General features: G+C 41.8%; 1 protein-coding gene across 1 annotated transcript in view; it reads left to right on the top strand.

Annotated features, from left to right (window-relative positions):
- The window catches only part of LOC148005832 (uncharacterized), a 51,170-nt gene extending 45,709 nt beyond the window's left edge, over positions 1-5,461 (top strand). Inside the window, 2 exon segments of the mRNA XM_087551798.1 lie at positions 3,916-5,047; positions 5,049-5,461. Of these exon segments, the coding sequence (XP_087407924.1) occupies positions 3,916-5,047; positions 5,049-5,460 (1,544 nt within the window). The 3' untranslated portion in view covers position 5,461.
- The last annotated feature ends 10,204 nt before the right edge of the window (positions 5,462-15,665 follow it).

The following is a 15,665-nucleotide window of genomic DNA, read 5'->3' as shown; positions in this document are numbered from 1 at the left end:
TCCAGTGCTCAGTAGCCTGAAGTCACCTCCCTCACCTAGCCCCTTCCCTACTGTATAATTATTGCTTAGCCTCCAGAAGACTCTTCAACATTCAATCTCATTCCTCTTCACCATATTTAAAAAAGAATCCTCAATTTTTCCTGTCCCCTCCCTGCACAAAAGTTCCCTAATTGTCATATATTCTCGTAATAAATTTAGACATTCTTAGATCAGTCTCTTTTCTGCATCTCTGGAGATGGTGGACACTCCCAATAATTTTGTTTCCTTCCATTGACTACAAAACTCCTCATACCCCTGCTCTGTAAGTGTCCATTGGTCCTTAATCCCTGGGATGATTTGAATGAGATATTCCCCCATAGTCTCAGGCATTTGAGACATCACCCAGTTGGTGGGTGTTTTCATTAGGGCCGGCCCAGCATGTGTGTGCCACACACAGAGGTATGGCCTGTTTCCTACTTACAGGTCAAGATGTGACTTTCAGCTTCCTGCTCTGTGACGGTCCCTTGCTGCCATGCTTCCCTGTCATGAGTGTAGAGAGGGGCGTATCTCTCTGAAACCATCTGCCCCTTGTTGACACAGTCATGGCATTTTATCACAGCAATATGAAAGTAACTTACACAATCACTCTCTAGTCAACCTTCTTGCCCTCTAGTGCCCTTGTTAATGGCTGTCAACCTTAAGTTCTTGCTGTGCCTTTATTTTTTTTATCTTTATTAACTTGAGTATTTCTTATTTACATTTCGATTATATTCCCCTTCCAGATTTCCTGGCCAACATCCCCCTAATCCCTCCCCCTCCACTTCTATATGGGCTTCCCCTCACCATCCTCCCCCCATTACCACCCTCCTTCAACAATCACGTTCACTGGGCGTTCAGTCTTGGCAGGACCAAGGGCTTCCCCTTCCACTGGTGCTCTTACTAGGCTATTCATTGCTACCTATGAGGTTGGAGCCCAGGGTCAGCCCATGTATGGTCTTTGGGTAGTGGCTTAGTCTCTGGATTGCTGTGTCTTTAAATGGATGAGTTACCAGCTCTCCTTAGTTTGCTGATGGTTCCTTAATGTCATTTGTCCTGGTGTACTAGTCCTCTATTGCATCTTTCCAAAAGATCTCCCAGTATGCAAATACAAGCTAATTTTTCTAGACTGGCAGCTTATGGGTAGACATCTCCGACGTCTTTTTCATACCTTCTTATTGGAGTGGCTTGTAGGAAATTCAGCTATATAGAATTAGAAAAGAATTAGAATTAGAATAGAATTAGAAATAGAAAGTCTCATTCTTATTAGTCAGAGGCTCCCTTAACCCTCCCTGCTTATGACGTGTGTTTTATGATCCTCTTGTCAAGTCCCATTTGTTGGTTTTTCTTAGTTGTCACTGACACTACACGAATCCGGCTTGTCTTATCTCTAAGTCTAGTACTTAGGAGGGTTTAACGAGTCCACATTCCCTGATTCGCAGTACAGATGTGTCACTCATAAGCATTACCTGCACTTGCAGGTCCCAGTGAGCCCATGCTTCAGTTTCTGAAGTGACATTTGGTTTCTCTTAAAATTCAGGTTCCAGTTGCTGTCTCAAATTAAGAAAATTATTTCCTGAGAAGGGGGATACATACACCTCTGATCTTGTCACTTAGGAGTCATAGGCAGACAGATCTATGTGAGTTTGAGGCCAGCCTGGACTACAGAGTGAGTTTCAGGACTGCCAGGGCTATACAAAGAAACCCTGCCTTGAAAAGCAAGAAAAAAACAAGAAAGGAAGAGAAAATTATTTAACCTTCATCAATTATTAGTGCCCTGGTATGATCTTGTCGCGTAGTAGGACTGTGATTCATAAAACCTTCATAGTGAAGTTGTCTTTTCATAATTTCTGTCTTTTAGGGGAGTGGATACTCATTGTGACAGCTCCATCCATCCCTGTAGGAAGTTGGTTATTGGGCTAGAGAGATGGCTCAGTTTGTAAAGTACTGGCCTCATGAGCATGACCCTGAGTTCAGCTCTTCAACCTCCATGTAAGAAGGTGTGCCTGGAGGTGCACACCTGTAATCTGGCACCAAGGCGGTGGAGACCGGAGGTGGGACTTGTTGGCCAGCGTGTCTAGCCAACTGGTGAGCTGTTTGGTGAGAAACCTTGTTGCAAACCTAAGATGAAGAAAACAGTCCAGGAATGGCTTGATGGGAAACTGGCATGCACATGCACGGGCATGTGGGTATGTGCACAAATCCAGATGAACATGTGTACACACGGGCAAAGATTGTTTTAATCTTACATGTCAAGAGAACAGGTATAATTCTTGATCACGTCCTTTAAGATGGAAATTTGTCCCTGTCTTCCCCCATCATCACTGGGTATCAGAAGATGGAGAGTCCTGCTGCCCGGAGAGTCCTGCTCATTTCTCTATCCCAGGGTACAAGTCTTGAGTTCCTGGGTGAAAGAGTGGCTCCAGTTCAGTTCTGGACTCCCTCTTCTATACTATACAGATTTCCACCAAAAATTCTCTCTCTCTCTCTCTCTCTCTCTCTCTCTCTCTCTCTCTCTCTCTCTCTCTCTTCTCTCTCTCATAAATTTCTATTGTGTAGCCCTGACTGGTCTGGAACTCTGCCCCATGAATGCAGCCACCATAGTTTACCCCAAACCAGGATCTCCTAAATGCCCTCCATAAAAGTGAGAATTCTAGACATCCATTCAGATGCTCTGGTTTTCTCCATAGAAACTGGAGTGGCTATTCACTCTTACCTATGTTTCTCTCTTTAAATGTTTAAAACTCTTACCTCAGATAATTTCTCCGTTCCATTTCTATACAGAGAGCTGGTAAGGGATTGGGCTGAGAGAAGAAGAGCGTTTCTAAATGTACATTTTTCAATTGGGCAATGTGTAGGAAAAAGAACATGAGCAAGTGTTCGGGCCATGAATCAACTTGAAATTGACCATCACCTGTTGGAATGGTGACAGGATCAAAGGCATGCAATCCACAAGTCACTGGGAAAACAGGTGGACACCCACTGTAAACCCATACAGTAAAGCATCTCCCAAGTGAGTTGCTAGGAATTTCATGACTTTGCAAAAGCATCAGGGAACTTAGAGGAATCATGGAGTTGTTGGTAGTTAGTAAGAATGTCCTTGGTACGTTGCTCATGGAAAAGAAGGGAGGAGCAGTGCCCTTCGTAGCACCCCAGTCATCCGCTGGCTCTTCAGTACTCCTTGGAAGATGTGTTCTGTTTTAGTTTATTTTAGGTAGCCTTAGTAAAATTAGAGGGATTGATTGAATAGGCAAAAGTACACCTCTTACAACCCAAGGGTAGAGACTTTAGCCAGACTTCACCAGGAACAAGAACTGTCAACTTAGAGGTCACAGGGAAGTGAAACTATGTACACTATGTTCTTGAGAACAAGTAGTCCTACATTTCTGCTTCCCTCTGTGTGTGGGTAAGTAGGATAAGAATGGCTTTTATAACACTTACATCATGGCATCCTAAATTTAATCACAGTGGGGAGACTAGTAATGCTTTGCTATGTAGCCCTGGCTGACCTCAAACTTATGAAAAGGTATTTCAACCTCCCGTGTAATGGGAATAATAGGCATGTGCCACCATACCTGGCATAACCACAAATCTGTTTTTTAACTTAATGCATTGTTTGTTCCACATTCCTTGTGTGTATTTCATCATCTACCCTAAGGTTACAAGACCCTGTTTCTAAGCAGCGAACTCTTTCAGTTTTCTTTTCCCTGGTTTACTATAGCTTTCTTTCTATTGGGTCCAAGAGGACAGAGACAGTCCTTTCTGATGCTTATTTTATTATTGGGATGTTAGGGTGGTACATATTTAACCCCACCAAGGATGGCATCTCTTTAGGAAATTTATACAGAAGTTCAGTGGGGGTGTAGAAATCACAAGAATCTCTCATCAATTCTATTCTAGAGGTCCAACAAGATGGTGCACAGACGGAGGGGAAGCAGAAATTCCAAAGGAAACTAACTACAGAAGTGACATTCAGGAAGAAAAGTTCAAACAGTAAGAAAAGCAGTGAGTGTACTTTGTTGGAGAAGAAAAATGTCCATTCAAAACACGATCCTTCTGAAAAAAGATTGCATAAATCCAATTTGTATGGGAAGAACTTGAATCAGAAGTTAGACTTGCCCAGTCAGATTAAAAACTCTGCGAAAAAGAAACCTGATACAGCTAACGAACATAGGAAATCACTCAGCCATTGTGCATCCGATGTGAACAGAGATGAGATTTCAACTAGAAAGAAATGTGACAAGTCACCCAACAATAAATTGTTTGGTAAAAGTGACAAAAACCAAACAGGCAAGAAATGTGAGAAAGTATGCCATCATAGCGCGTCCCATAACAAGGAAGACAAAATTCAGACCGAGGAGAAACGGAAATCACCCTGCCATAGTCCATCTAATCTCGACAAGGCTCCGGGTTCTGGGAAACCGTATGAATGTAATCAATGTGGGAAGGTCCTCAGCCATAAACAGGGGCTCCTTCACCATCAAAGAACTCATACCAGGGAGAAACCATATGAATGTAACGAATGCTGGATAGCTTTCAGCCAAAAGTCCCACCTCGTCGTACATCAGAGAACTCACACTGGGGAAAAGCCATACAAGTGTGTCCAGTGTGGCAAAGCCCACGGTCACAATCATGCCCTCACTGACCACCTGAGAATCCATACCAGAGAAAAGCCCTACAAATGTAACAAATGTGGCAAAACCTTTAGGCATAGCTCAAACCTTATGCAACACATAAGATCTCACACGGGCGAGAAGCCGTACAAGTGTAAGGAATGTGGCAAATCCTTCAGATATAATTCATCTCTCACCGAACATGTGAGAACACACACGGGTGAAATACCCTATGAATGTAATGAATGTGGCAAATCTTTTAAGTATGGCTCATCCCTGACTAAACACATGTGAATTCATACAGGCGAGAAGCCATTTGAATGTACTGAATGTGGGAAGACTTTTAGCAAAAAGTCACACCTAGTTATCCATCAGAGAACTCACATGAAGAAGAAACCTTATAAATGTAAGGAGTGCGGCAGCCTTTGGACATAGCTCATCTCTTACCTACCATCTGAGAACTCCCACCGGGGGTTGCCCCTTTGAATATAATCAATGTGATAAGGCCTTTAAGCAAATTGAGGTTCTTACTCAACACCAGAGAGTTCATACAGGAGAGAAATCCTATGAGTGTGTAGAATATGGAAAAGCCTTTAGTCAGAAGTCACACCTCATTGTACATCAGAGAACTCATACAGGGGAGAAGCCCTTTGAATGTTATGAGTGTGGAAAAGCCTTCAATGCAAAATCACCACTTGTTATTCATCAGAGATCCCACACTGGAGAGAAACCCTATGAGTGTGTTGAATGTGGTAAAGCCTTCAAACAAAATGCTTCTCTTACCAAACATATGAAAATTCACTCGGAAGAGCAATCTCTGGAGGAAGATTAATGTGGGAACTCTGACAGCTGAGTGGTTTGGTATTGTTTAACCTTCAAGATGTATTTAGATTAAAATAGGAAACCCTTAAAATTGTGAACAAGGAGATGAGGAGATAACGTAATCAGTAAAAGCTTGTTAAGCGGTACAGAGATCTGAATCCCATCCCTAGGACCCACATCAAAATCTAAATGTGCTGCTGTGCTCTTATAACCTCATAATTGGGAAAGTTGAGATTAGAGAATCCCTGAGACTACCTGGCCAACCAGACTTGTTTAATTTACAAGCCATAGGTCAGAGGGAAAAACTTTTAAAGACAGGGTACAGTGCTCCTGAGAAATGGTACTCGTGTTCACACACACACACACACACACACACACACACACACACACACACACACACTCATTTGTGAAAATGTTAATTAGAGCAACAAACAGTAAAATACGGTAATTCATGTACTTTTTACGTGTGTGCTTAGCCACCACAATTAGTATTTATTTTGCATTTATGTTTACTGAATACTAGGACCTTTGTAAAATACAGGCGAGGGTATCCTCTGGTATCGCCTAGCTTCCTTTGTTAATGTCTTCGTTAGGTTCTGAACTAATAGAAAACTTTAGGGAGTTCTTTTGTTTTGTTTTGTTTGAGACAGAATCTTATCATATAGTGCTGGCTAGCCAAGAACTTGTTATGTAGACCAGGCTGACCTTGAACTTTTTATGTAGAACGGGCTGGCCTTGAACTCACAGAGATGTGCCTGTCTCTGCCTCCCAAGTGCTAGAATTAAAGACTTCAAAGAAAACTTTGAGGGATTTTGTCTAGATATTGTTAATAAGAATTGAATAAAAATGTGGAAAACAGCTGGCAATGTGTTGTAGTGAATGGTACTTGTTATATCGTTTAAGTACAGAAATCAGATTGTTGAACGGTGTATATAGTATGTTCTCACTGTGGACAAAGACTGTGTATGTGTGTCTGTCTTTTTATGCCTCTGTGTACATATATATGCATTCATACGATATATTTGTATATGAATATGTTGTAAAAATATAAAAATAAAAAAGTATGGATGTCTTTTACCCAGCTATGTCTGCACTGCAGTGCTCCAAGATGTCTGCTAGGTATCTTGGCGGAAACACATCCTAGCTGCACACTTTCTTACACTCAAACCCTCACATAAAAGAATACACAACAACAATCTTTGACCCAATTGGTAAGATATAATTGTCCACTTAAACGTACAAAGCCCGGTACCATCCATCCCTTGAGAGCATTAATAACAACCTGTAAATACACAGAGCAGAATCTTAACATCACCTGCCATCTTGTCCTGCCATGGCTTCTCTCCATCTCTCCATTCTGTCTCTTCCTCTCTCCCTCAGTCTCCTCCTCTTCTTTCAAACTTCTCTCCCGCCCATCCTTCCTTCTCCTCCAATGACAGGCCTCCTTCTATCCTGTACCTGCCCCTCACCAGTACTTTACAAATTCAGTGCTTTAGCAGAATATCATCTCTCCTGTGTCTGCTTCAGTCAAACATTACTTCATACTTTGCCTTAGCAAAACACCATCCAACTGTGTTGTTGTAAAATTATAAAAAAAGCTTTCTTTTACCCTGTACTAGATCCGGCACCATAGTGCCCCAAGAAAGCTGGTATATATCTTCATCTCAGTCAGCAAAGCTTCTCACCTGCTCTGCTCCATCCCATACCACACTGCCTATGACTACGCTCTGATCCTGGCAACAATCTCTCTACCCATCCAGTTCTCAAGGCAGGTTGCCACCAGTCCAGAAATATACATCCCAAGTCCGTGGCGGCTTAGGGTCTCCAACTGCCACATAACTCGCTTTGATTTAAATCTCCACATGAAAGAACACACAACACAATAACCTCTGATCCAATTGATAAGATATAATTGCCCACCTAAACATACAAAGCCCTGACCACATCCATCTCTTAAGAATATTCATAACTTGTAAATGTGCAGAGAGGAATCTTCACATCAGCCTCCATATTCTCTCTGCTGCTTCCTCTGCCTCACTCCAGTCTCCTCCTCTCTCTAAAACTTTTCTCCCCTCATCCCTCCTTCTCATCCAATGGCAGGCCTCATTCTATCTTGTACCTGCCTTCACCTGTGTGACATCCCACACAACAGACTTTCCAAAGAGCCTCTAAGTTTCCACTTCAACCCACAACCTACCATTCTCTGAAAGAGTTTAAAACACAAAACCAAAAATCACCCCTGGACTAGATATGGGCAATGACACAAGACAATACAGCCTGTAAAAACCAGATTCTCCCTCTATCCAACACTGACCGAGCAAACTTTAAGCAATTTTCACTAAGTTCAGATGCTAAAAAGATTCCCTTTGTTACCGACTCATATTTATCCAGAATCTGAGCACATCTTGGTGGCCACGGTGTCTTTATTGATACTCATAAGATCAACGCAGACAGTGTTTGTCTTCTGAGCATCCGTTGATGGTTTAGGACTCATAAGGGTGTCTGTGTGACAGAGTCTGGCCCTCGGGGTCATGGATTAATATTGCTTAAAAGCCAACAGTAGAGGCTTTGAAGAAGTCATCCAGGGTTAAGAACTTGGGGTAGTGGGCAGAGTTTATTTGAGCAATACATGGAAATTAAATGAAGCAAATATAGATAACTATCGGTTCAAAGGATAAATTCAAAAGTAAGTTAGAAAATGTTGCAAGACAATGGGATGAGAACAGGACATTAAATTCACTGGGTGAAAAAGCAATGTCAGAGTTTAGAACAGTAGATTCCCCCTGTGTAACTACCTCAAGTGGCAACCAAATTCTACACCTCCAGAAACTACCGAAAAAGGACAAACTCAACTGATAATGATGTAATATAATTTACATTACAGAAGGAGGAAGCAAAGATTAGAGCCCCTCTCTTTCATTCTATAAGTTCTGTCCCTTTGGAGAACCCTGACTAATAAAGATTTTAGTACCAGAAGAGGTTCTAGCACAACAGTAGGTCTGCAAGTGCTGTCCTTGACCTGTCCAGCTCAGTGCTCTGTCCTATCCCCAGCTCTTCTACAAGAGTCCCCGAGCTCGGCCTGATGTTTCACTGTGTGTGTCTGCATCTGTTTCCATTCAGTGCTGGATGAAGCCTCTCAGGGGACAGCTATGCCAGGCTCCTGTCTCCAGACATAACAGAGTATCAGTAAGACTGTCAGGGGTTGACTCTCAATTGGAATGGATCTCAAGGTGGGCAGTCATTGGTCGGGCATTCCCTCAAACTCTGTTCCATATTTGTCCCTGAACATCATGGAGGCAGGACAAATTTTGGATTTTAGGTTTTGTAGGTGGATTAATGTCTGCCTCCCTCCACTGGAAGTCCTGCCTGGCTGTAGGAGATGGCCACTTCAATCTCCATATTCCCTGCTAGTAGGAGTCTAAGGTAGGTCATCCCTATAGCCTCCCCAGAGCATCCCTTATCCTAGATCTCCAGCTAGTTCCAGAATTGCCCCCCACCAGTTTCTGTTCTCACACCCAGACCTCTCCAGCACCCTCTCCCCACACCTGATCCCTGTCACATTCCCCTCCTCACCCCCTCTCCCACCAATCTCTCTTTGATGACTATTTTGTTTTCTTCTGACTGAGATTCATGAATCCTCCCTTGGGCCCTCCTAATTACCTTTGAATCTGTGGATTGTAGTATGGTTATCTTGTACTTTATGTCTAATGTCTACTTATAAGTGACTAGATACCATGCGTATCTTTCTGGATCTGAATCACCTCACTCAGGACGATATTTTCTAGTTCCATACATTGGCCCGCAAATTTCACGATGTCTTTGTTTTTAATAGCTGAATAGTATCTCATTGTCTACATGTACCACAATTTCATTTCTCCATTCAGCAGTTGAGGAACATCTGGGCTATTCCCAATTCCTGGCTACTACAAATAAAGCTGCTATGACCACAGCGGAGCGAGTGTCTTTGTGGTAGAGCGGGGTATGTTTGGGGCATATAGCTGAGACTTCAGGTTCATTTCCAATTTTCTGAGAAACTGCCAAATTGATTTCCAAAGTGGTTGTTCAAGTTTGCACTCCCACCAGCAATGGGTGAATATTCCCTTTCCCCACATCTTCACCAGCATGTGCTGTCACCTCAGGTTTTGATTATAGCCATTCTCATTGGTGTATGATGGACTGTGGGAGTCATTTGTTTTGCATTTCCTGAGGACTGAGGACTCTCAAAATTCCATTAAGTGCTTCTCAGCTATTCCAGATTCCTCTGTTGAGAATTCTCTGTTTAGCTCTGTAGCCCAGAGTTATTGGTGTTCTTTGGGCATTCGTCTCCTGTGCCAATGTGTTCAAGGAAGTTCCCCCACTTTCTCTTCTATTAGGTTCAATATGTCCGGTTTCATGTTGAGGTCCTTGATCCACTTGGACTTGGTTTTGTGCAGGGCGATAGATATGGCTCTATTTGCATTCTTCTACATGCAGACATTCAGTTAAACCAGCACCATTTGATTGAAGATGCTTCTTTTTTCCATTGTATGATTTCGGCTTCTTTATCAAAAATCAAGTGTTCATAGGTGTGTGTGTGTGTGTGTGTGTGTGTGTGTGTGTGTGTGTGTGTGTGTTTGTGTATGTATGATTTCCAGACCTTTGATTTTATTCCATTCATCAACTTGTCTGTCTCTGTAACAACACGATGTAGTTTTTAGTATTATTGGCTCTGTACTGCAGCTTGAAATCAGGATGGTGATTCCTCCAGACATTCTTTTATTGTTTAGGATTGTTTTGGTTATCCTGGGTTTTTGGTTTTCTATTTGAGGTTGATAACTGCTCTGTAAAGGTCTGTAATGAATTGCGTTGGAATTATGGTGGCTGTTGCCCTGAACTCAGAGATTGCTTCGGGCATTAGGGCCATTTTGGCTGTGTCAATCCTACTGACCCATGAGCATGGGAGTTATTTCGATCATCTGATAACTCCCTTGATTTCTTTATTCAGGGACTTGAAGTTCTTGTCATACAGGTCTTTCACTTGCTTGGTTAGAGTTACACCACCATAGTTTGCATTATTCATGGCTAATGTAAAGGTTGCTGCTTCCCTAATTTCTTTCTCGGCCTGTTTATTGTTGTATAAAGGAGGGCTACTCATTTATTCTGAGTTCATTTTTTCTCTGGCCACTTTGCTGAAGGTGTTTTATCAGCTGGTAGAATTTTGGGAGTCACATACGTGTACTATCACATCATCTGTGAATAGTGATACCTTGACTTCTTCCTTTCCAATTTGTTCCCCTTTGATATCCTTTAGTTGTCTTAGTGCTTGAGGTAGAACTTCCTCCAAGCACTATGTTAAATTGATAGAGAGAAAATGGGCAGCCTTGTCTTATCCCTGATTTTAGTGGAACTGCTTTATATTTTTCTTTATTTTTTTTGATGTTGGCTTTTGGCTTGCTGTATATTGTTTTTATTTTGTTTAGAAATGCACCTTATATATCGGATCTCTCCAAGACATTTAATATGAAGGAGTGTTGTATTATGTCAAAGACTTTCTGAATCTAGTGAATTAATCATGTGATATTTTTCTTTTAGTTTGTATGTACAGTGGATTGCATTGATGGATTTCTGTACATTTAACCATCCCTCTATCCCTGCGGTGAAGTCTACATGATCATGGTGAATAATGTTTTTGATGTGTTCCTGGATTCATTTTGCAAGCATTTTATCGAGAACATTTGCAACAATGTTCATAGTGGAAATTGGTCTGAAGTTCTCTTTATTTATTGAGTCTTTGTGCGGTTTAGGTATCATTGAATTCTAGAAAGTGCTTAATTTATTTCTTTATTTCCAGCGGCTCGACCATGGAACTGAGGGTCCGGGGGAGGGCAGCACGCACTCAGGGCAGTATTTTGTTAAGAATGTGTTTGTACAGATTTTCATGTTTTATTTCTTTGTCATGGAGTATCAGAACGATTAAGAGACTATCAGTGGTTGACATATTTAACTTTTGAGATATCAAAGGAATGTCCCTTGAAGGAACATCATAAAATGTATAATGTGTTTATGCTTGTAAGAGGGATGCTTACTTCACGCTGTGTACAATTATGACTCTGTTAAACACATAACACCTTTGAGGCTGTACATGGGGTAGTTACACAGGCATAGTTATGACCTGGCTATTAATTCCATCTGAAAATGAAGCATGACAAAGAGATGTGATTGTGTGTCACATTGATCAGGGGTGGGCTTGTAATGGTTGTTCTTGGTTGTCAATGACATCCAGAATTAACTAAACCTTAACAGCCAATGCACATGTGAGAGAGTGGTTCAGTCAATTGAAGATGGAAAGACCTACTTTTCATCCAGGTGTTTTTGGGGAGGGAAGGTCCACCTTGAAACTAAGTCACCCCCTCTGCTGATGGCTTACATATAAGATGGGGAAGAAGGAAGATCCCTCCCTAGAACCTCCTCTTACTCTGGCCAGCAGGTCCATTCCTTTATGAGTGTTAGGGCCTACTTTGGAATTCTGACATACACTGAAAAACAGCTATGACATCCAACTTTGTGGATTAAACAACTCCTGAATTCTTGGACTTTATGTTAATAGATTACCTGAACTACAGTCTGTAGACCGTTCTCATAAACTAATCACACACACACACACACACACACACACACACACACACACACACATTGTAAGTTTTATTCCTCTAGGGAACCCCACTTAATACAATACCACAAAGACACTTACATTTGATTTGTATTGGGTAAGAAGTAATGAAAGCATTCGCAAAAGGTCGGGAACAGAGAAAAAGTGCTAAGACAAACTCACAAGATAGGACCAATAACAGTTTCCTATGGAGAAAGACCTCCGACTATCTAACAAACTCCGGTAAAAGGATTGAACTTTATAAACAGGGGTATAGGCCACTGCTGGTGAATGGTGACTTTGTCACCATGACACCCTCATTCAATCCTCAGCACTCAAAAAACAAAATAACAGAATGTAACTCAGAGGTTACAAGACCAGTAACCAAGGCTTATAGTTGAAACATTAGCCTGAAACATTTGTAATGAAAGATGAGATTAATATTTTAATGTAGATTAAAAATGGATCCTTTGGAGCTGGAGTTACAGATGGTTGTGAACCACCATGTGGGTGCCATGTACCAAACCTAAGTCCTCTGAAAGAACAGCCCTATGCTTTTAACCGGTGACAAAGCTCTCCACTCCTGACTTGTCTAGTTAGACGGTTTTTAGTTTTATTTTATGTGTATAAGTATTTTGGCTGCATGTATGTCTATTCACCACATATACAACTCGTGCCTGAAGAGGTCAGAATAAGGTGTCCTATCTATTGAAACTGGAGGTATAGATGGTTGCGAGCTATCCTGTGTATGCCGGAAACTGAACTCAGGTCCCCTGTGAGGGCATCGATCGCTCTTACCCACTGAGCTATCTCTCCAGCCTCGACTTTTCTATTTTTAAAAAGGACAATAATGAGTACAAGTTTTGTGCTCCAACTCTCCAGCTACTGGCTGCAAATTATAAGCACAAACCTAAGAGAGACCAAACATGCACAAAGGAAGCCCCAGCAATGCGGCTGTAGGATACAGCGCAACACTGAGGTTGGCCAGTAGGGGGCAACCCTACACATTGCTGCACTGGCTCTGTGAACCCCCTGCATAGATTTCTTGGTGTGGTTAAGATTCCTACTCTTGGGGCTGGGGATTTAGCTCAGTGGTAGAGCGCTTACCTAGGAAGCACAAGGCCCTGGGTTCGGTCCCTAGCTCCGAACAAGAGAACCAAAAAAAAAAAAAAAAAAAAAGATTCCTACTCTTTCGTCTGTAGGTGAGCTTAACAGAACTACGCATGGGTAATTCCAGAGGCTGTGGTGTGGTTGTCGGGTCTGTCCTATTTTCTCCAGAGTTTCAGTCATTATTTGGTTTGTTAGTAGTATTTGACTGGCTCATCCATATTTTTATATATCTAATCAAAACTGTATTGCATAGTGGATGGATGAAACTGTATGCGACTAAGCTGACCGCCACAACCAATTAACACGGAATGTCACACAGAGTGGTACTTCTCTGCACTCTAACACAGTTATAGTTATTTTATTATTTATAAACAAATTTCTGACACCAGATTTATAATGTGTTTAAGACTGGAGTTTCATTTTTATTTTAATTTCCATCTCAAGTAGGTCCATTCTTTGTAGTCATTTGAAAACTATTTAAAGTTCCTTTGCATTTAAATAAAACCAAAGCAATCACCTCCTCAGAAAACCAGTTCTCAGGCTTACAATGAAATTACTTCTGAATTGCTGTTTATCAAATAAATTATGAGGGATAAACCAATCATTGCCATATCGTCTTCATAGACACATATAATAAGCCCATTTTTAGCATTTTTTGTTATATTCGACCGTTTAGATTAATTTTAGTGTGTGTGTGTGTGTGTGTGTGTGTGTGTGTGTGTGTGTGCATGTGTGCATGCGTGCAGGTGCACGCCGAGGCCTGACAAGGGCACTTGGGCTACAGGTGGTTGTGAGTTGCTCAATGGGGCTGCTGGCAACTTCTGTCCATCCTGCCCTCTGGAAGCATGTCTCGAGACAGTATCAATGACCGCGGCGCTTCCCAGCCCTAAGCACTTCTTCAGGTATCCAGTTTTAAGTTTTTCACACCCGTGGCTAAAATGTTTTTACATTCTGAAGTTTAAAACCACTAATCATGCTTCAGTTAAAAAAGAATTAACGTCCATGGAAGCATCCACCATTCAGTGAAGTGTATGAACCGCCAGCACAATTCAGATTCTGACCTGTAAAGGGTGGCTATATAGGTTTGGTTCAGTTAATGTCAGGGGGAGAAGTCCTGAGATAACTTATGAAACTATTTGCAGCATAAAACACAGAAAATTATGAGTAATGAAGAAAGAAGAATAAAAGGAAGATAGAAGCAAGAGGTGCCTACATCACGAAGGTTGAAACCAGCATCGCACCGACTCTCATGCATCCTGCATCTGTGTGGATCAGTCAACGGCACATAGATGCCTTCACGCCCACCTGTACACAGGGATATGGACGTCAGGTTTGAAAACACTAGGCAGAGGCATTATCTTTCTTGTTTCTCATGTAGAGTCAGTTTTTGTTTCTTTTGGTGTTTTGCTTTTTCCTTCCTTCATTAGTAACTTTCTTGGGTCATTTCTTTATTTTTTTTTGTTTCAATTCCACACAGGCTAGAGTTATTTGGAAGGAGGCACCCTCAAGTGAGAAAATGCCTCTAGGAAACTGATTCGGGAGGACCCACCTCACTATGGATGTACCACCCTGGGCAGGGTGTTCTGAGGTATATAAGAAGGCAGGCTCACAATCCACAGGGAACGAGCCAGGAAGCCATGTTCTCCTAAGGACTCTGCTTTAGTCCCTGCCTCCAAGTTCTCTCATAGAGTCCCCGCACCACACACACACACACACACACACACACACACACACACACACACACACGCACACACACACACACAACTTCCCTTCATGATAGACTGTAAGCTAAAATAAACCCTTTCCTCCTCAAGTTGCTTTTCGTCATGATATTAATTGCAATAACTCTAAATTGTATCTACGTAAGGATACAGAATACCAATGTGTTCTTAACACCTCACATTCTCTGAACACCATGTACTTTCTTTATAGACGTCCCTCTAATTCCAGCTATGGAGAGTAAGCTTACATGATCTCTTGCCAGCATGTTCCAGTAACTTCCTTCATGATCTCTTGCCTAAAGTTTCTCAACCTTCCTGATGCTATGACCCTTTAATACAGTTCCTCATGTTATGGTGGCCTCCAACCATAAACTTATTTCCTTGCTACTTCATAAATGTCATTTGGCTGCTGTTATTAATTGAAATGTAAATATATGATATGCAGGATATAGGACATGTAACCCAGGTGGGGGTCACAACCCACACATTGAAAACCCAAGTAGGGTCTCGATCCCCATGTTTGTGTGTGTGTGTGTGTGTGTGTGTGTGTGTGTGTGTGTGTGTGTAAGGACTGGGAAGACAGCTGGGCACTATAGAGACTAAAAACGGAACGTAGCATGAGCTAGCTCCATAACCCTTGCTCCTTTAAGCCCTGAGGATTCAGCGTTTTCCTAGGTTCTGTGACTTCTGTAATGAGGCTGGTACATTTTAGACCTCACACATATTATAGGCTGTCTCCAAAAGTGAATATTCTAT

Source organism: Rattus norvegicus, chromosome 5 (assembly GCF_021556685.1).
Source record: "Rattus norvegicus strain SHRSP/BbbUtx chromosome 5, alternate assembly SHRSP_T2T, whole genome shotgun sequence".
In the NCBI taxonomy this organism is placed as follows: domain Eukaryota; kingdom Metazoa; phylum Chordata; class Mammalia; order Rodentia; family Muridae; genus Rattus; species Rattus norvegicus.
This window is presented reverse-complemented; position numbering and strand designations above follow the sequence as displayed.